We start from the raw sequence: 21,660 nt of genomic DNA, 5'->3' as shown, positions 1-21,660 counted from the left end.
GCTTTTTCCCTTAGCTGTCTGCTGCTAACAGCTATCTGCTGTGTTGTGTTGTGCTGTCGGGGTTCCAGATATCCAAACCCTTATCTGAGCTAGATTTCCGTTGGGGTCACACTATTAAAACATACCAAGTGCTTTCTCGTCCTGTGTGTGCGTGTTTGCAAATGTGTGTGCACAATTCCTGAGACCATCCACCCTACACTATTAGCACCCCTCCCATTCTACCTCTATCACTCCCTCTGTCATTATTTCCCCTTTATCTACTCCTATTTGTCTCTTGCTCACCCGTTTCCACTCTGTTGGCCTCTTCCTTTCCCCCTGGCTGCATAGTCTCTGTTTGGATTCTAATATCTATAGTAGGAGAGGGGAAGTTGGGGGGCGAGAGGAGTGTCCTGTCATTGCCAATCTCTGAGAATCTCACAAAAACAACAGTCATCCCTTTTAGAGGGTTATGTGCTGTCTCCCTACACATTCTGATAAAGGCCTGGCTTCGCCTTGAGGTAAAGGATTCCAAGGAAAGAGTTGTTGCTTCATATGCAAAACCAACACTACTACTTCATGCTTGAGGGGCATTATAAAATCTAATACAGTTAAAGACTGATGCTGTGTTAGGATCATGCAGTGTTTTCAAGTATTTGTATAGACTTTGTATAGTCTGAGAGACAGTGCTATCTTCTGTGTTTAGGTGATGTCAGTGTTTTTGTGTGTAGGTGGTGTAATTGTTTCCGGTGGTGTGGTGTCATAGTTCTCATGTGTTCAGTGTGATGTTTCAGAGCTGCACCCCACGCTGGAAGCTGTGCGTCAGCGACACGGACAGTGCCCTCGGCTTTGCTCTCGGGGCCATGTTTGTCAAAGCCACCTTTGACGAGGACAGCAAGGCCATTGTAAGTGTTTCAAGGTATCACCCAGTCACACACTACCTCCACTGTGAGCTGCCCCTGGGTGAGATTCTGACATGCCTTTCCTTTTCCCTGTCTATCAGGCAGAAGATATGGTCTCTGAGATCAAATGGGCATTTGAGGATAGTCTGAAGTATGTGGGCTGGATGGACCAGGAGACCAAAAAGGCTGCCAAAGAGAAGGTGGGCGAGACAAGTTGCTTTGAATAACTGCCAGAAATATGTTTTCTACTGTTAGAGTGAGGGAATTGTCATTACACTGACCTTCAAACTATGGAAATGTTTCTTGCCTCATAATTAACATGCTGTGTCTGTTACAGCTATAGCATTTCAATTGTATTCCATAAGAGATTGCCCGGCAGGACACATAAAGCATTGTCCACAAAAAAGAAAAAAAGAACACCCTTGCCTTGTTTGCACTAACACTTGTCTTTTCCTGCCAGCACTGACTTTGCTGATAGCTACTTTTATCAAGGAAAAGTGTACTTACTATGACTGTGATATGTGGTTGTCTCACCTAGCTATCTTAAGATGGATGCACTAACTGTAAGTTGCTCTGGATAAGATTGTCTGCTAAATGACTCAAATGTAAATGTAATAGTCCTTTTTGCTATAATGGTCATGTTTAGCGTAAGGCTCGTGAAACAAACTCTACAGTGCCATCTGGTGTTAGCATCTGTCTCAATTCACCTCATCTGCTCTGTTATAGGCTGATGCCATTTACAACATGGTTGGATATCCAAAATTCATCATGGACCCCAAGGAACTTGACAAAGTGTTCAATGATGTAGGTAAATATGTAATTAAAATAAATATGCATACTTCTGTTTTATGAAGATGTCCATGTCATATCATATGTTGATAAAAAATACACAACTTTTGTTCTCTTACTGTAACCCTAGTATTGAGGCGGGTTGTCAATCTTGTTAGATATTGCTGCAGTCGGACCTAGAAGCACAAGCATTTTGCTAAACTCGCAATAACATCTGCTAACCATGTGTATGTGACCAATAGAAATTGATTTGCTCTACAGTATCTCCTGTTTGCATTGCTTGTGTGTAAACCTCTTTCTCTCTCTAACTTGATTCCTCTCTCTTTCTCAGTTTGAGGTGGGGTCTGACCTGTATTTCCAAAATGTCATGCAGTACTACAACTTCTCTGCCAGAGTGACTGCGGACCAGCTGAGGAAAACCCCCAACAGAGACCAGTGAGTGTCTATAACCCGGCCCTCACCCTCCTGTTGCTCGCCTCTCCAGAGAGGAGGTCAAATGCTCTGACAGGAACAAATTCCCATTCTGACTCTAAGGAATACTGCTGGCATCCAGAAACGTTCCCCGGGAACCAATATCCCTCAGCTGTACTGATCCTTTTCTCTCACTACATAGCCGAGTAACTCAGGGTTCTCATTCTTTCACACTGATCTGAAGTCAACAGCCTAGCGAAGGGGATAGGGGAGAGTCAAATACTGTTTTTTACCACCCTGATCTCAGACTTTTGTGCTCAGTTGGTGTTATATCCTATGTCTTGCATACACAGGTGGAGCATGACCCCTCCTACGGTGAATGCATACTACAATCCCACCAAGAATGAGATGGTGCTCCCAGCAGGAATCCTCCAAGCTCCTTTTTACAGCCGCTCTTGGCCAAAGTAGGTCCCACTTCCCTCTTCAGCCTATACAGTTCCCTAATATGTCCCCATTTCAGGCACAAATACAGGTACACCACATGTGCACGCCATACTTCATCAATTGTATACAGTATGTGTGTCTCCTTGAGTGTCTTCACATAGCCAAGAATTGAATTGCAAGTTATAAAATGCTTTTATTTACTTGAAAGGATTTTGAATCTATTTCCAGGGCCCTGAACTTTGGGGGAATTGGTGTAGTTATGGGACATGAGTTGACACACGCTTTTGATGACCAAGGTAAGATCTTTTATTTTAATACAAGTTGTATTGTCTTAATTCTTATTACTTTATATGGGAAATAAGAAGTTTTGCTACAAACTAAAATACTATTTTTTTTAAATAAAGGCTATATACTTACATGGCAGGGGAGACACTTTGATTACAGGGCGAGCTGACCCCTGCAAATTCACCAGAATCTCGACTGCATAATCTTGTCTGCCTTCTCTCTTAAAAAAAATAACAAAAAAATATTATAGGCTGTTGTAAACATCCCACCAAAAAACATCCCACCGAACGTGATACATTACGATATTAAATGAGGCATCCAGTTCTACGGCATATTTTTATTTTATGTTAAAGGGAGGGAGTACGACAAGGATGGGAACCTCCGCTCCTGGTGGAAAAACTCGTCTGTGGAGGCCTTTAAGAAGCAGACCCAGTGTATGGTGGAGCAGTACAGTAACTACAGCATCAACAAAGAACCCCTCAATGGAAAACACACCCTGGGAGAGAACATAGCTGACAATGGTGGACTGAAGGCTGCCTACAAGGTGTGTATGATAGAGAGGTGTTGTTAGGGTGGGATAGAAGAAAGTAGAGTTGACAATATGAAGAGCAAGAGCAATTCAACTTATACACACACGTACTGTAAATGTGCAGACATTTCGGAATCATCAATGTGAGATGCAGTATTTGGAAGGTCCGAACTCTGACACACGTTTCATGTTTTCTTGTTCACTTGATTGGGTCATTGTGGGTCGTGTCTTTACTCTGTGGTGGAAAAAACGGGGTTGCCTACATCACAGCAAAGCCTGGAAATGCAACAGGTGGCTTGGTCAGCCTCAGAGCGAGCTCTCAAACATTCTTTCCGTCAAATGAAAGTCATAGGTTATGGAGCAGATGAGCCAATCATATGGCAGAAAGGGGGACCTGCATGAGCACTGTCTGTTAGTGAGGACTGAGGAGGAAATAAAGCTGAGGGCGAGCAGAAAGTCTCTACAGTTTTTTTTCTCATACTGTTCTCTATGGCGAGAGGAGGATAATGCATGGATAATGCATGTTCTCTATGGCGAGAGGAGGATAATGCATGCTGTCAGTAATATGACCCTTGTCTGCTTTGAAGGCTTATATGAACTGGATTGCAAAGAATGGAGAGGAGGCCACCCTGCCTGCCCTGGGGATGACCAATCATCAATTATTTTTTGTTGGATTTGCCCAGGTTTGTGCCACTTAAAGTATATCCATGTCTGTGGCAAATGTAGTAATGCATTCTCTAGCATGCCTACCTTAAACAGTGTTATGTATTAATTATAATGACCTATTACATTGATAATGTAAATTAAGGACTTTTCACCCTGAAATGCTTAATATGTGTGTCTGTGCATCCTGCTGTATGTAGGTATGGTGCTCAGTTCGGACTCCGGAAAGCTCGCATGAGGGCGTCATCACAGATCCACACAGTCCATCAAGATTTCGAGTTATTGGCACCATCTCCAATTCCCATGAGTTCTCTGAGCACTTTGGCTGCAAGGCAGATTCCCCCATGAACCCTAAACACAAGTGTGAGCTTTGGTGATGCTTTGCTACCCAATTGTCGGTACGGCAGGTGGCAAAATGGGCATTGGGGATTTGGAGCAAAATAGAGGCAAAGTCTCTAAGGAAGGAGAGCATTTGTCTTGATACCACTAAAAATCCATCTGTTTTACCCACTTTACCCTTCTCAGGGTCTTTATGAGCGCTGGAGGTTGAACCAGCCCCAACTCTCTTCATAAAGACAATTTGTTTTAGAAAGCTGCCTCTTTTCCCCCAATTAAACTCTATGAAAATGTGCCTTTATGTTTATATAAAGGAGGAACAATTTTAACACTGGAAACCGAAGAAATGGTTATAAAAAAAGGGAAAACTAATGGAACTTCTCTCAATCAGGTTTTATGTAGAGTTGTCATATGCCTTATTTTTCAACAGGAAGTGATATTTATTTTCTGTCGGTTTCTTTTTTAACTGTTACAATTTTTTTTCTGATCAATCCACCTCCATATGTTGTCTTCACTTATTGTATATTTTTAGACTGCAAAAGAATGACGAGTTGCAATTACTGGATTTGGACTGAAACAATATAATCCAGAGGAAACCGTCAATCACATCTAGAATACAAGTCAAGTCGATTGTAAAAGTCATATTTTATTATCGCCCATGATTGACCCGATTCAATATGCTATGTGTATGTAATTTCTGCATCAACAAACCTAACACAACATCATCATTTGTGTAAAGTCTGATTGCTTAATGTCTCCAGTTTATACAGTAGTGATGTTGTAAAGAAGTGATACTCCGAATTGCTGAATGCCTGATATGATAAGGGACATATTATTTGAATAGTTTTCAATCAGAGAATTCCTGAAACTTGTGAAGGATGTATTGACCATCGAACAAGTCACATAACAACGTGTTTTCGCATTCTGGAGCTGCTCATGCATGACAAGGCTTTTGTGTCATAAAACTATTTTTCTAATCTAATAAAAATATTGTCAGCATTCTTTTGTATGCCCATCTTTTTCTTTGACTCGTCTGATGCTTCAAAGGGACTTTTTATAGTTGTTGATTCCAAAACAAATAAAAACTGTATCCATATATCAAAGAAAAAATAATTCAGTCTTTTTACTTAGAAAAAAAAAGTATGTCAATTGATGGTTATTAACGACAGATGTCGCTGCACACAAACAATGCAGTACTGAGTACAGTACAATCCACTAGAAAGTTTTGACTTGTCGGTCTTTGAATGTAAATACACCATTATCATTATGTGTACATATTACAGTACCTGAACCTGATTACATTTGTATACATTATTGAGCGGTTCTTGAGAACGACCCCATAAATGTAGCATGGGGCGGCAGGTAGCCTAGTTGTTAGAGCGTTGGGCCAGTAACTGAAAGGTTGCTGGATCGAATCCCCGGGCTGTCGTTCTGCCCCTGAACCCACTGTTCCCCGGTAGGCCGTCATTGTAAATAAGAATTTGTTCTTAACCGACTTGCCTCGTTACTAAAATGATTTATTTTACACACACACTTCAAGACAGACACTGCAGTTAAAATAATAAATACCATGCATTATTTAAAAATAGCACCAAGCATAGTTATTTATTAGAACAAGAATAATGCAGTGCTCATCAGTATAGTAGACTAGATGATTTTGGGCCACATGGATGCAACAAATTAAGCTTCATTTTCGATCGCTCTAGGTAAGCCGAACATACCCGTAATTGGACGAGAATTGTCGAATCGTCTGTCCTGCCGGACTGGAAGCGGCCACAACGCCATGTTAACGAAGTCTCTCATCTCCGTGGAAAAATGATTAGCTAGCTATAGAAAAATCAGTTGTTGATAACAAATGTTAAATTATCGAAGGAGGAAAGACACCGGTGACAGTGCTCGGAAGAACTGAACCGGATCTGCAGAGGTCCTGGACGGGCAAGGGAGGCAAACCTCCCACCGTCCCCATGAATAACACCATAGACCCGAACAGCGACTTTCCATGAAAAAAAGCTTTTCTGCGTTGCTAATAGCTAGCCCTGTCGGGAAAAGGATTTGCGGCCTGCTTCAATAATATTAAACGCTTGCTAGCTATATTTATGCAAGCTAGATATATTTTGTATCAGTATTTATTAGTGTATTGTTTTGTTTTTTTGCAATGAGTTTGCCGACGAAAATAGTCCCAAAACCCGCCACTGTCGCAGTAAGTGGACCTGGAACTGTCCCGTCTCCGTCGAGCCAACTGCGGGCTACCCTGACCTCCGTGTCTTTACCACCGGGAGCCCCAGGTGCTCCTCAGTCGAACGCCGTGCCGCCACCTCAGTATCCTTCATCGGCAAGAATGCCCCTGGCGTCTCTTGGTCAGGTATTCGGGGGAAACACATTTAGGTATCTAGCTAGTAACGTTATTGGTTGGGTGCGGGTTAATGACTGATGTTTCGAAGAGCAGGAGGGAAAAATTAGCTAGCTAGGTAGTTGGCTAATGTTAGCTAGTTAACAGATTAGTAGCTTGTTGACTAACGTTACTTGCTAAACTAGCTAGGCAACGTAGCTAAACTGCACATCATTGATTTTGATGCATTTTGTTGGCCAATTGCAATGTAATTTGAACGTGTGCATATGTGGATCAGAAACTGCTGGCTAACTAACATCACACTCAATTTGACGAGGTGGCGTAGGCTCAACTAACTGCTAGAGGGCCACCGGCTTTGTTTCGTTTACCGGCGGTAGCTAGCTAGCCAGCCACTTTCATATTAGAGAGGTAGGTTCATTTGCAACTGAAAACACGTAGCAGCGGCTAACTAATCCGCTAGCCTATTGGCTAACTATAGTACTGGGGGCAGTCTTTGTGAGAGATGAATGTTTTGGGTGGACCAGCTAACCAAATGTAGCCATCACCCTAAAACGGTAACATTAGTTATTCTTGCTAGCAAGTATGAGTGAATGTTAGCTAGTAGTAAGTTACATGGGCCTAGGATCCCCTCCCCGGTTTCCATAGAAGGGATACTAACACCGGTTGTTATTTATCTATGTAGGAGGTAGTTGCACCGGGTAGTAGATGACAGCCGGTGCAACACTGGTATGCCCATCTTGACAGGGGAGTGTCGCCAGGCATATGGTTGTTGGTAGCAATGTATGCTACGTTACTGTAGCACGGTAGTACTAGTGTAATGAGTCTGATACAGTTTGCTTTATACCTATTTTATTTGTAGGAAGGGATATGTTTAATTGTGCATATTTCATGATTGTATGAATTATATTCAGTAAGCCCAGCTAGCTATTTCAAGTCACTGCGTACTGAGACTCGTGGCTTTTGGATTCTTTTGACAGCTACCTTTCTGTCCAGTTTGTGTAGCTTCAATATAATGTGGCATGATTCAAATATCATTTTTGTAAACAAATGGATCAAGAGCATTTCCCTCACTTCAGAAACCCTTGGTCCCTGTCAACACTTTTGATCCCAGTGGAATTATTCTTCCAAATATGACCTCCTAAAAACAATTCCTTACTTGATTTTCACGGATTTTGTGAATATCAACATTGAGTCCTAATCCATTTGAGATGGATACTTGCTAATGGTCATTTTTTAAAGTTAGCATCTATCCTAGTGGCTTTTTATGATTGAAATCATATGTTTTAATCTAATGTGCAGTCATAATGGAAGTATTGTGTACAGAGTGCACATGCTGCTGTTTTGTGGTTGTTATTCTGTGAAGTCGTACTGTCACCTCCTGTTTTATTTACAGCTCGGTGGAGGTGGTTTGAGGATTGGGTTGAATTAGCTTCCTGCTTCTGCCTATAACAGTAATGGTGTTCTTCAGTCCAGGATTTCTGTGGTATCCAGGGTGTTCCAAGGATCTTAATTAGTGTATCTACACCACTTCATTCACATTGTAGGATGTTGGACTTACAAGCTCTGTTCAATGGTGCACTATGTCTCAGTGATCTCTGCATTGCTCGTTGTCTAGATTCATATTCATTAGTCTTTCATCTTGGTCAACTGTGTCTCCTTCATGCCCAGGGCGCTCAGGTGGGACTGTTCCACAGTCTGATAATGGAAGATTCTTCAGGCCTCTTGCAGCTTTCATTTCTATATTTCATTTTTATACAATATTTGTTTGTATGTCAACTGGGTACCTAACAGGTTTCATAACTTAATTCTGCCATGTAACCACCACTTAGGCAGTATTGTTATAGGTTGAGCAAAGAAAAGTTTAGGCTACAACTGCGAGGTGACAGATAAGATGCATCAAACTATGCAGATTCCTCTCTGTCTATAGAAAAACAATGTCATTAAACTCACTGACCCTCCTGGTGTCTGCCCATCTGCCTCCCTGAGGTCAAGAGTGTGGGAACATGTTATTCTCTGTCTGCCCTATGCTCCCAATGGAAGGGATTTGTGTGTGTGTGTGTGTGTGTGTGTGTAGGCTGAGATGGTGGGTAGGCGGGGCTAGTTGCTACTCCTGTTTGCAAGAGAGAAACCCGGTGCATGCGGCTACTGCTGCACTCCCCAGACAATGGCAGTGCTGCTTAACATTCAGCACGAGAGTCCAAGGCGGCGCTTCCCACCGTCTGACAACAAAGACCCAGGTCAGCCTACAGTAGTGCCCTATAAAATCTGCGGTGTGGACTCAATCACAGAATCTAGACATTCAGACATAATTCAATAATATAAAATAATGAAGAAAATGCATTAATTTGTCAAAGTTACACATAAGACATTAACAAAATGCATCAGTGATTCGTATTTTCCTGCAACTTTCTGAAACGGAACAGGAGTGTGTGTGGTATGTATGTGTACACTTTAGCGATGATAGTAATGATGACCATCTTCTGGTTGAGATGGAAAGGCTTTCTCAATTAATTGTTATCTACAAAGTAGCCTATGCCTACCTGGTAGAATGATGTCAATTTGTTTTGCAAACTCTGCAGTCATATGAGCTCTATAGAAATATTGCTTACCTAACAATGGTCTCTGTCTGGTGCCCAAAATCAAAATGTCTTTGCTTTTTTTCCCAGACATGAAGTGGTTGAAGTGTTGTTGTGGACTTAGAACATTGAATTTAGTTGTTTTTCTATTCAAATAAAGTGTGATTTTTGAGAGCAAAAACCAAGGTGAACGGAAACCAAGTAAACAGAATTTGGGGTAAAAACAGATTCCGGCAAAAAGTAAAACCTATTTTTATAGTGCCCTACTACAGCAGCCCAGGGCTGGGCCGGGAACTAAAGGCCTCACTCACTCATTATTTTTTCTTTCTCTTTCATCACTTAATTCTTGTCTTTCACTTTACTTTTCTAGCATTATTTTGTCATGCTTATTTTTGATAGTTTCTTATCATGAGCAAATTAACTTGTTAAAGTGAATGAATGGGACATTATGGGTGTGTTCCACTAATTAGAAACAGCATGGAACAGCGAGGTTATTGTTCAGTGCAGCCTTTGATGTTATTGATCGTAAGTTGTTATTGAAGAAACTCACTTGCTATGGCTTTACATCACCTGCCATCACATGGTTGGAGTTATTTATCCAATATAACCCCGAGAGTGTACTTAAATGGAAGCTTCTCTAATTAAACAATAAGGCCGAGGGTATGCAGTATATGACCAACATACCACTGCTAAGGGCTGTTCTTACGTATGACACAACGCTGAGTGCCTGGACATAGTCCTTAGCCGTGATATATTGGCCATATATCACAAACCTCTGAGGTGCCTTATTCCTACTATAAACTGGTCACAAATGTAATCAGAGCAGTAACAATAAATTTTTTGTCATACCTGTTGTATACAGTCTGATATACCACGGCTATCAGCCAATCAGCATTTAGGGCTCAAACCACAGAGTTTATAACTTCAGTTATATGACGGGTGGGTCTAATTCTGAATGCTGATTGGTTAAAACCGCATTCAAGCCGGTGTCTATTCCACAAGTTACCACCGGCTAAATCTATGATGTAAAAATTTACTCTGTTCCATCTGACTGTGCAATCCACTGTCTCATCAGCCCAGCCACTTCATGAACTTGATCTCTACTATAAAAAGCATTTAGACATTATCTCACATTTCTTTCAGACTAACATTTAGTTTTCAACAGTGGAGATTTGTATAAATCTTTCTGTTTCTCCGACATTTGCGACATTGTTTTAATATTCAAATTCGTTCTCCAGATATCCCATAGTAATTAACGTGTCAGGATGAGACAGGGAGGCAGCTTTTCTCAGCCAGTCAAATCATGAATCAGTGTAATTTTTATGGATATATACAAAGAACTATCAATAGAAAACAGGTCAAACAAAACTAAGTGCAACTAGTTTTCTGTCTTTCAACTCAAATTTTATTAGTCACGTGCCGAATACAACCAGTAGACCTTACAGTGAAATTCTTACTAACCAACAATGCAGTTTAAAAAAAAAAATGCGTATAGGAGAAAAGTAACAAGTAATTAAAGAGTAGCAGTAAAGTAACAATGGCAAGACTATATACAGGGTGGTACTGATACAATGTGCGGGGGCACTGGTTAGTTGAGGTAGTATGTACATGTAGATAGAGTTATTAAAGGGACAATACATACGTGACAACAGAGTAGCAGTAGTGTGAAGAGGGGGGGTGGGAAATGCAAATAGTCTGGGTAGCCATTTGATTAGATGTTCAGGAGGCTTATGGCTTGGGGGTAGAAGCTGTTTAGAAGCCTCTTGGACCTAGACTTGGCGCTCCGGTACCGCTTGCCGTGCAGTAGCAGAGAGAACAGTCTGACTAGGGTGGCTGGAGTCTGACAATTTTTAGGGCCTTCCTCTGACACCGCTTGGTATTGAGGTCCTGGATGGCAGGAAGCTTGGCCACGGTGATGTACTTTGCCGTTCGCACTACCCTCTGTAGTGCCTTGTGGTCGGAGGCCGAGCAGTTGCCATGCCAGGCAGTGATACAACCAGTCAGGATGCTCTCGATGGTGCATCTGTAGAACGTTTTGTGGATCTGAGGACCATTGCCAAATCTTTTCAATCTCCTGAGGGGGAATAGGTTTCCAGCTTCAGTTTGAAGTGATTGTGTTAGCTGTGTTATTGGCTAGCTCCTCTGAACACGTGTCCTGACGAGAGAGCACATTTTCTACGCCAGGTGAAATCGCAAATCATTATATCATTTGTTATGGATGTATCCAAATGTCACTAGAAAACAGCTTAAACAAACGCAAATGCAGCTACTTTGCAGTTATTCTGGCTGCACTGTTTGAAGTGACTTAAGTTAGTTGTAGTTGGCTAGCTAGCAAGCAAGGGATAAGAATGTTGCCAGCCAGTATGGCAATGGAACATTTAGAATGAACCGCTGGGTCGCGTCCATAGATACTGAACGACTGGGTCGCATCTCTCACAACCAAACCAATAGAACAAACAACCAGCTGGCTTGGGTAGCAACCCTAGATTTGTGTCGGGTCTATATCTTGTGGAAGGATGAAATATTAGGAATAAATTCATCAAAATATTTAATGAAAATATTGAAATATGCTGGTAACCCGTTATATAAAAGTATAATGCCCTCGAAGCTGGTGTTTGGAGGATATATTGGCATGGTTTGAGGGTCCGAGACGAGCAACACCCGTGTCAATATATCCTCCAAACGCCGTTCGAGGGAATTATCACTTAAATATGTGCAGTGTCCCTCAGGGCAGTTGCCTTGGGCCGTTACTCTTCTCTATGTTGGTTTGCCACTGGTCTTAAACGACGCTAGAATGACTATGTATGTGGATATGTCCACACTGTACGTCAACACTCAAAGCCAGTGAACTCACTGAAATTCTAAATAAGGAGTTAGTCAGTATCAGAATGGGTGATTTAATAATAAACTGGTCTTAAATACAGTACATCAAACATTTTAAGCATTGTATTTGGTTCAAAACATTCTCAGACCTAAACCTCAACTGGAATTTTGCATAGAAAATCTTTGCCTGTGTGTGTAGGCTTCCTCCCCCTCCCTCCTAGGCATGCACAGTCTACAGTAGCTACTGACGCTTACAGGCATGATTCAGAAATTAGATTTATGAGATTTTTTTTATTCGAGAAGAATGGATTCACTTTTTCAATGCTAGTTAAGGATACTAAAGCTATCACGTTTCATGTTGGATTTATTAACTATAAAAATGTAAGATGTGTTTTTATTTTTAACTCTTGCCGCTCTGCACACTCAAGCTTGTTCGCTAGCTGCATTATGTGTAATGTAATGGAACTTAGAATCATGGTCAGGGGCTAGCACTGGTCCAACATTAGTTCAAAAACATTCAAAGTTCCTTCATAGAAGCCACTCCTCCATAGGTATAATTCTGTGGGCCTAGTTCAGATAACGTCATAACAACATGTCCAGCCCTCTCCTCACCTGCAAAATTTCAGTCGCACCCTACACTGCACTGCACTTGTCTGTCCAATGCATGTACATTGCTTTGCCCCCTCCAAAGCAAGCTGTACAATCCATTGGTGAAGTAATTTATTGTTGTGCTAAATAAAAATTCAGAGGTTTAAAAAGGACAAGAAAGGAACTTAATAAACCGTAACTTTTTTGTTGGAACCGATTCAAAACTTTATTTTGCTGGTCGGAACAATGGAACAGAACCCCAAAAAACATGATTCTATTCAGAACAAAACAATGGGAAAAGAATCTTGGTTCCAACCCCTGGAACCAACATCAACAACATGCATACCATTTTTTTTCCTGGTTGGGTGTTTTTATGAGAAATATTACTGTGATGAAAATTCCAGATTGTCTGCATAATCAAACAACATTCAGCTCAGACACCCATACATACCCCACCAAGACATGTCACCAGGGGTCTCTTCACAGTCCCCAAGTCCAAAACGAATTCACGGCAGCGCACATTATTATACAGAGCCATGATTGTGTGTAACTCCCATCTCCAATAACTCAAGCAAATAGCAAAATTACCTTTTAAAAAACAGATTAAACAACATCTCATGGAGTAGCTTCTGCAAATGCTAATAGGGATCCAAATAAAGCATAAAAGTCACGTAGGGCCATATCAGCCGTTAGAGTTTAGGACAGGTGCCTTGTGTATTCATGTTGAAATTTTCTCATAAGCCCACTCGCTGTTGTAGATAAAATAAACTGCTGAGTAGTTCTGAGCTAGCATTCAGATGGCTCAGGTCTAGCCTATGCCTTGCAGGCTGGGAGTATCTCACTCCTCAACCCCCTTTTCTAGGTTTTCAAGCTGATTCTTGTACATAAATATTTTTTAATTTACAGACGAGAGACCTAGTGCTATTTTGCACTGTGAATGTTAGATTATATTCTGGCTATTAGTTTATAGGTATGCCATAGTGCAGTCATTTGAACCCCAACATTTGGCCTCGAATAATTTTGCAGTGCTTTCAGGCGTCCTCAACTTCTTCTGTATGTTATGGAGGGATAGGGTCCTCGCACTGATTTAAAAGCCTATGGTACTCTTTGATGGCTGTTACTAAAGATAGGAGATGTTTTATTAAATTTATAGTCAACTGTACATTTTCTCAAGAATCTTGCTCCAAGATCTGCTAAAGGGGTCTGAATAAGCAATGTTAGTTGTAGGCCAACTGTAGTGAGAGAGCAGTCCCAGGCCACAGCAGGCTGCATCTTAAACCCTGTGTTTATTCAGTGCTCTGAGAGCCTGGTCTGGTGGGGCAGCAGAGTGGAGTACAGTGAAGGGGTGGTTTTGTATCTGCACCATCTGGGCTCCAGGCACATCCTGTGACTCCGCTCTGAACCAGCTGCACTCAGCCTCAGGTAGGCTATAGCTCCAGGCTGCTACAACTAATGGGCAGACTGGGAGGGAGCCTCAGGGTTAGTCACTGTGCTAATAGACGGGTAGAGAAGACTGTAGTAAGGCACTAAACCATAATTGCTCCAGGGTCACTGTTGATAATGGCAGATCCTGCCACTCTCCGAGAGGGTGTCTCGGAGGTAGTTAGGTGGAATTTTTTTGTTAAATAGTTTTCAAAAGATATCTGGATTCACCTATCGGATAGGATTAAATGCATAGGAATGGAACGGACAAATCATTGCCTTGACTGGGGATAGAGATTTCTGCCAACATTTTGTCTGGAATTTGGGTTCTTACAGCAACACTTTTTTAGTTTGTCATTTGTTTTGTGGAGAAGTCAAGACAGCAGAAAATCCTATTTGACTTTCTAACTCTGAACTACTCCTTCTCACTTTCTCTTGTTCTATCAGCACCTCTATCTCCGTCTCTTTCCCACATGCCCCCGTGAAATGCAACTTTTCAGGGAAGCTAGAAACCAATATACACAGGCAGTTAGAAAAGCCAAGGCTAGCTTTTTCAAGCAGTAATTTGCTTCCTGCAACACAAACTCAAAAATGTTCTGGGACACTGTAAAGTCCATGGAGAATAAGAACACCTCCTCCCAGCTGCCCACTGCACTAAGGATAGAAAACACTGTCACCACCGATAAATTTCAATAGGCATTTTTCTACGGCTGGCCATGCTTTCCACCTGGCTACCCCTACCCCGGTCAACAGCACTACACCCCCACAGCAACTCGCTCAAGCCTTCCCCATTTCTCCTTCTCCCAAATTCAGTCAGCTGATGTTCTGAAAGAGCTGCAAAATCCGGACCCCTACAAATCAGCCGGGCTAGACAATCTGGACCCTTTCTTTCTAAAATTATCTGCCAAAATTGTTGCCACCCCTATTACTAGCCTGTTCAACTTCTTTCGTGTCGTCTGAGATTCCCAAAGATTGGAAAGCAGCTGCAGTCATCCCCCTCTTCAAAGGGGGGGACACTCTTGACCCAAACTGCTACAGACCTATATCTATCCTACCCTGCCTTTCTAAGGTCTTCGAAAGCCAAGTCGACAAACAGATTACCGACCATTTCGAATCCCACCATACCTTCTCCGCTATGCAATCTGGTTTCAGAGCTGGTCATGGGTGCACCTCAGCCACGCTCAAGGTCCTAAACGGTATCTTAACCGCCATCGATAACAAACAATACTGTACAGCTGTATTCATTGACCTGGCCAAGGCTTTCGACTCTGTCAATCACCACATCCTCATCGGGAGACTCGATAGCCTTGGTTTCTCAAATGATTACCTCACCTGGTTCACCAACTACTTCTCTGATAGAGTTCAGTGTGTCAAATCGGAGGGCCTGCTGTCCAGGCCTCTGGCAGTCTATGGGGGTGCCACAGGGTTCAATTCTTGGACCGACTCTTCTATGTATACATCAATGATGTTGCTCTTGCTGCTGGTGAGTCTCTGATCCACCTCTACGCAGACGACACCATTCTGTATACTTCTGGCCCTTCTTTGGACACTGTGTTAACAACCCTCCAGACAAGTTTCAATGCCATAAAACTCTCCTTCCGTGGCCTCCAATTGCTCTTAAATACAAGTAAAACTAAATGTGTGCTCTTCAACCGATCGCTGCCTGCACCTGCCCGCCCATCCAACATCACTACTCTGGACGGTTCTGTCTTAGAGTATGTGGACAACTACAAATACTTAGGTGTCTGGTTAGACTGTAAACTCTCCTTCCAGACTCACATCAAACATCTCCAATCCAATGTTAAATCTAGAATTGGCTTCCTATTTTGCAACAAAACATCCTTCAGTCGTGCTGCCAAACATACCCTTGTAAAACTGACCATCCTACCGATCCTAGACTTCGGCGATGTCATTTACAAAGTAGCCTCCAATACCCTACTCAATAAATTGGATGCAGTCTATCACAGTGCAATCCGTTTTGTCACCAAAGCCCCATATACTACCCACCACTGCGACCTGTACGCTCTCGTTGGCTGGCCCTCGCTTCATACTCGTCGCCAAACCCACTGGCTCCAGGTCATCTACAAGACCCTGCTAGGTAAAGTCACCCTTATCTCAGTTCGCTGGTCACCATAGCAGCACCCACCTGTAGCACCCGCTCTAGCAGGTATATCTCTCTGGTCACCGCCAAAACTATTTCTTCCTTTGGCCTCCTCTCCTTCCAGTTCTCTGCTGCCAATTGACTGGAACGAACTACAAAAATCTCTGAAACTGGAAACGCTTATCTCCCTCACTAGCTTTAAGCACCAGCTATCAGAGCAGCTCACAGATTACTGCACCTGTACATAGCCCATGTATAATTTAGCCCAAACAACTACCTCTCCCCCTACTGTATTTATTTATTTTGCTCCTTTGCACCCCATTATTTCTATCTCTACCTTGCACATTCTTCCACTGCAAATCTACCATTCCAGTGTTTTAATTGCTATATTGTATTTACTTTGCCACCATGGCCTTTTTATTTTGCCTTTACCTCCCTTATCTCACCTCATTTGCTCACATTGTATATAGACTTATTTTTCTACTGTATTATTGACTGTATGTTTCAGAGGTCGACCGATTATGATTTTTCGACGCCGATACCGATTATTGGAGTACCTAAAAAGCCCAAAATCGGACAATTTTTTAATTTGTAATAATGACAATTACAACAATACTGAATGAACACTTATTTTAACTTAATATAATATATCAATAAAAAATCAATTTAGGCTCAAATAAATAATGAAACATGTTCAATTTGGTCTAAATAATGCAAAAACTAAGTGTTGGAGAAGTAAAAGTGCAATATGTGCCATGTAAGAAAGCTAACATTTGAGTTCCTTGCTCAGAACATGAGAACATATGAAAGTAGGTGGTTCCTTTTAACATGAGAATTCAATATTCCAAGGTAAGAGGTTTTAGGTTATAGTTAATATAGTATTTATAGATCTATTTCTCTCTGTACCATTTGTATTTCATATACCTTTGATTATTGGATGTTCTTAAAGGCACTTTAGTATTGCCAGTGTAACAGTATAGCTTCCGTCCCTCTCCTCACCCCTATCTGGGCTCGAACCAGGAACACATCGACAACAGCCACACTAGAAGCAGCGTTACCCATCACTCCACAAAAGCTGCGGCCCTTGCAGGTCAAGGGGAATAACTACTCCATGTCTCAGTGAGTGACGTTTGAAACACTATTAGCGCACTTCCAGCTAACTAGCTAGCCATTTCACATCGGTTACACCAGCCATTAGGCTGATAGGCTTGAAGTCATAAACAGCGCTGTGCTTGAGAAGAGCTGCTGGCAAAAACGCACGAAAGTGCTGTTCGAAGGAATGCTGCTGCATACCATCGCTCAGACTGCTCTATCAAATCATAGACTTAATTATAACATAATAACACACAGAAATACGAGCCTTTGGTCATTAATATGGTCGAATCCAGAAACTATCATTTCGAAAACAAAACGTTTATTATTTCAGTGAAATACGGAACCGTTTGGTATTTTCTCATCCCTAAGTCTAAATATTCTTGTTACATTGCACAACCTTCAATGTAATGTCATAATTACGTAAAATTCTGGCAAATTAGTTCGCAATGAACCAGGCTGCCCAAACTGTTGCATATATCCTGACTCTGCGTGCAATGAACGCAAGAGAAATTACACAATTTCACCTGGTTAATATTGCCTGCTAACCTGGATTTCTTTTAGCTAAATATGCAGGTTTAAAAATATATACGTCTGTGTATTGATTTTAAGAAAGCATTGGTGTTTTTGGTTAGGTACAGTCGTCCAACGATTGTAGTTTTTTCATAAATCATCCCCCAGCGTTGCATCGATTATATTCAACGCAGGGCACGCTAGATAAACGAGTAATATCATCAATATCATCAACCATGTGTAGTTATAACTAGTGATTATGATTGATTGATTGTTTTTAATGCTAGCTAGCAACTTACCTTGGCTTCTACTGCATTCGCGTAACAGGCAGGCTCCTCGTGGAGTGCAATGAGAGGCAGGTGGTTAGAGCATTGGACTAGTTAGATGTAAGGTGCCAAGATTGGCTCCCCCGAGCTGACAAGGTGAAATCTGTCGTTCTGCCCCTGATCACGGGAGTTAAGCTACCGTTCCTAGGCCGTCATTGAAAATAAGAATGTGTTCTTAACTGACTTGCCTAGTTAAATAAAGTTATTAAAAAATGACGCCCAAAAATACTCATTTCCGATTTGTTATGAAAACTTCAAATCGGCCATTCCGATTAATCGGTCGACCTCTAGTATGTTTGTTTTACTCCATGTGTAACTCTGTGTTGTTGTATGTGTCGAACTGCTTTGCTTTATCTTGGCCAGGTCGCAATTGTAAATGAGAACTTGTTCTCAACTTGCCTACCTGGTTAAATAAAGGTGAAATATATATATTTTTTTAACATACACACTCAGCATGTAAGTGGCTTTACATTAAGCTAATGATGATGCAGGGACACCAGCTGCTTTTCCTCTTTTGCTGGCTCTAAATGGGGCAGGTCAGTGTACAGGTGTGAGGGGCTTGCAGTGGCCCCAGAGTGATTGATAATGAACTAACTGTTGCAGAACGTGGTGATCTATATCAGAGCCTGGAAACATGTACTTGAGCTGGACTTCGGGGTTATGTTTAGAATTTAGATACAGGGCTGTCCTGGCATGGAGGCCAAGGAACAGATTGGCTCAGAAGGTAGTTTTTTTTTATTTGTCTGTGTTAGCATCAGGGTGCAGTGCCTGTGTCTACTGAGCTGTGATAGGTGCCCTTCACAGATCAGTGTTTTACATGTAATTCGGAAAGTATTCAAACCCCTTGACTTTTTCCACATTTTGTTAAGTTACAGCCTTATTCCAAAATGTATTATTATTATGTTGTTCTTCCTCGTTAATCTACACACACTACCCCATAATAACAAAGCGAAAACATGTTTTTAGAAATGTTGCCAAATTTATTACAAATAGAGAAGGTATTTCTGATGTTCTTTATGTAAGTATTCAGAACCTTTGCTATGAGACTCAATTTAGCTCAGGTGCATCCTGTTTCCATTGATCATCCTTGAGATGTTTCTACAACTTGGAGTCCACCTGTGGTAAATTCAATTGATTGGACATGAATTGGAAAGGCACACATCTGTCTATATTAGAGGTCGACCGATTATGTTTTTTCAAAGCCGATACTGATTATTGGAGGACCAAAAAAAGCAGATGCCGATTTTTTTATATATATATATATTTTTTTTTAAATATATATACAGTGGGGAGAACACGTATTTGATACACTGCCGATTTTGCAGGTTTTCCTACTTACAAAGCATGTAGAGGTCTGTAATTTTTTTATCATAGGTACACTTCAACTGTGAGAGACGGAATCTAAAACAAAAATCCAGAAAATCACATTGTATGATTTTTAAGTAATTAATTTGCATTTTATTGCATGACAAGTATTTGATCACCTACCAACCAGTAAGAATTACGGCTCTCACAGACCTGTCACTTTTTCTTTAAGAAGCCCTCCTGTTCTCCACTCATTACCTGTATTAACTGCACCTGTTTGAACTCGTTACCTGTATAAAAGACACCTGTCCACACACTCAATCAAACAGACACCAACCTCTCCACAATGGCCAAGACCAGAGAGCTGTGTCAGGACATCAGGGATAAAATTGTAGACCTGCACAAGGCTGGGATGGGCTACAGGACAATAGGCAAGCAGTTTGGTGAGAAGGCAACAACTGTTGGTGCAATTATTAGAAAATGGAAGAAGTTCAAGATGACGGTCAATCACCCTCGATCTAGGGCTCCATGCAAGAGCTCACCTCGTGGGGCATCAAATATCATGAGGAAGGTGAGGGATCAGCCCAGAACTACACGGCAGGACCTGGTCAATGACCTGAAGAGAGCTGGGACCACAGTCTCAAAGAAAACCATTAGTAACACACTACGCCATCCTGGATTAAAATCCTGCTGCGCACGCAAGGTCCCCCTGCTTAAGCCAGCGCATGTCCAGAACCGTCTGAAGTTTGCCAATGGCCATCTGGATGATCCAGAGGAGGAATGGGAGAAGGTCATGTGGTCTGATGAGACAAAAATAGAGCTTTTTGGTCTAAACGCCATGTTTGGAGGAAGAAGAAGGATGAGTACAACCCCAAGAACACCATCCAAACCGTAAAGCATTGAGGTGGAAACATCATTCTTTGGGGATGCTTTTCTGTAAAGGGGACAGGACGACTGCACCGTATTGAGGGGAGGATGGATGGGGCCATGTATCACGAGATCTTGGCCAACAACCTCCTTCCCTCAGTAAGAGCATTGAAGATGGGTCGTGGCTGGGTCTTCCAGCATGACAACGACCCGAAACACACAGCCAGGGCAACTAAGGAGTGGCTCCATAAGCAGCAAATCAAATCGTATTTTATTTGTCACATACACATGGTTAGCAGATGTTAATGCGAGTGTAGCGAAATGCTTGTGCTTCTAGTTCCAACAATGCAGTAATAACCAACAAGTAATCTAACTAACAATTCCAAAACTACTGTCTTATACACACAAGTGTAAGGGGATAAAGAATATGTACATAAAGATATATGAATGAGTGATGGTACAGAGCGGCATAGGCAAGATACAGTAGATGGTATTGAGTGCAGTATATACATATGAGATGAGTATGTAGACAAAGTGGCATAGTTAAAGTGGCTAGTGATACATGTATTACATAAAGATGATATAGAGTACAGTATATACGTATACATATGAGATGAATAATGTAGGGTATGTAAACATTATATTAAGTAGCATTGTTTAAAGTGGCTAGTGATATATTTTACATTTCCCATCAATTCCCATTATTAAAGTGGCTGGAGTTGAGTCAGTGTGTTGGCAGCAGCCACTCAATGTTAGTGGTGGCTGTTTAACAGTCTGTTGGCCTTGAGATAGAAGCATCTCAAGGTCCTGGAGTGGCCTAGCCAGTCTCCAGACCTGAACCCAATATAAAATCTTTAAATAAAATCCCAGCGACAGCCCCGTAACCTGAAGGATCTGGAGAAGGTCTGTATGGAGGAGTCGGCCAAAATCCCTGCTGCAGTGTGTAAAAACCTGGTCAAGAACTACAGGAAATGTATGATCTCTGTAATTGCAAACAAAGGTTTCTGTACCAAATATTAAGTTCTGCTTTTCTGATGTATGAAATACTTATGTCATGCAATAAAATGCCAATTAATTACTTAAAAATCATACAATGTGATTTTCTGGATTTTTATTGTAGATTCTGACTCGCACAGTTGAAGTGTACCTATGATAAAAATTACAGACCTCTACATGCTTTGTAAGTAGGAAAATCTCCAAAATCGGCTGTGTATCAAATACTTGTTCTCCCCACTGTGTATGTGTATATAATATATATACTGCTCAAAACAATAAAGGGAACACTAAAATAACACATCCTAGATCTGAATGAATGAAATATTCTTATTAAATACTTTTTTCTTTACATAGTTGAATGTGCTG

General features: G+C 41.5%; 2 protein-coding genes across 17 annotated transcripts in view; both read left to right on the top strand.

The window, feature by feature from the left end:
* Positions 1-5,334, top strand: part of ece1 (endothelin converting enzyme 1) — a 29,633-nt gene extending 24,299 nt beyond the window's left edge. For all 3 annotated transcript variants that reach the window (XM_024427119.2, XM_024427120.2, XM_024427118.2), the window contains 9 exons: positions 771-881; positions 980-1,078; positions 1,605-1,682; positions 1,999-2,102; positions 2,432-2,542; positions 2,751-2,818; positions 3,161-3,351; positions 3,924-4,019; positions 4,200-5,334. In XM_024427119.2, the coding sequence (XP_024282887.1) occupies positions 771-881; positions 980-1,078; positions 1,605-1,682; positions 1,999-2,102; positions 2,432-2,542; positions 2,751-2,818; positions 3,161-3,351; positions 3,924-4,019; positions 4,200-4,376 (1,035 nt within the window). In that variant the 3' untranslated portion in view covers positions 4,377-5,334. The remainder of the gene's footprint in view (positions 1-770; positions 882-979; positions 1,079-1,604; positions 1,683-1,998; positions 2,103-2,431; positions 2,543-2,750; positions 2,819-3,160; positions 3,352-3,923; positions 4,020-4,199) is intronic.
* A 773-nt stretch (positions 5,335-6,107) lies between these two features.
* The window catches only part of LOC112254470 (eukaryotic translation initiation factor 4 gamma 3), a 78,580-nt gene continuing 63,027 nt past the window's right edge, over positions 6,108-21,660 (top strand). For all 14 annotated transcript variants that reach the window (XM_024427109.2, XM_042324387.1, XM_024427114.2 and 11 more), the window contains exon 1: positions 6,108-6,654. In XM_024427109.2, coding sequence (XP_024282877.1) covers positions 6,491-6,654 — 164 coding nt within the window. In that variant the 5' untranslated portion in view covers positions 6,108-6,490. The remainder of the gene's footprint in view (positions 6,655-21,660) is intronic.

This window comes from Oncorhynchus tshawytscha, linkage group LG07, assembly GCF_018296145.1.
Source record: "Oncorhynchus tshawytscha isolate Ot180627B linkage group LG07, Otsh_v2.0, whole genome shotgun sequence".
Lineage (NCBI taxonomy): Eukaryota > Metazoa > Chordata > Actinopteri > Salmoniformes > Salmonidae > Oncorhynchus > Oncorhynchus tshawytscha.
Note: the sequence above shows the minus strand (reverse complement) of the source record. Positions and strands in the feature narration are given on the sequence as shown.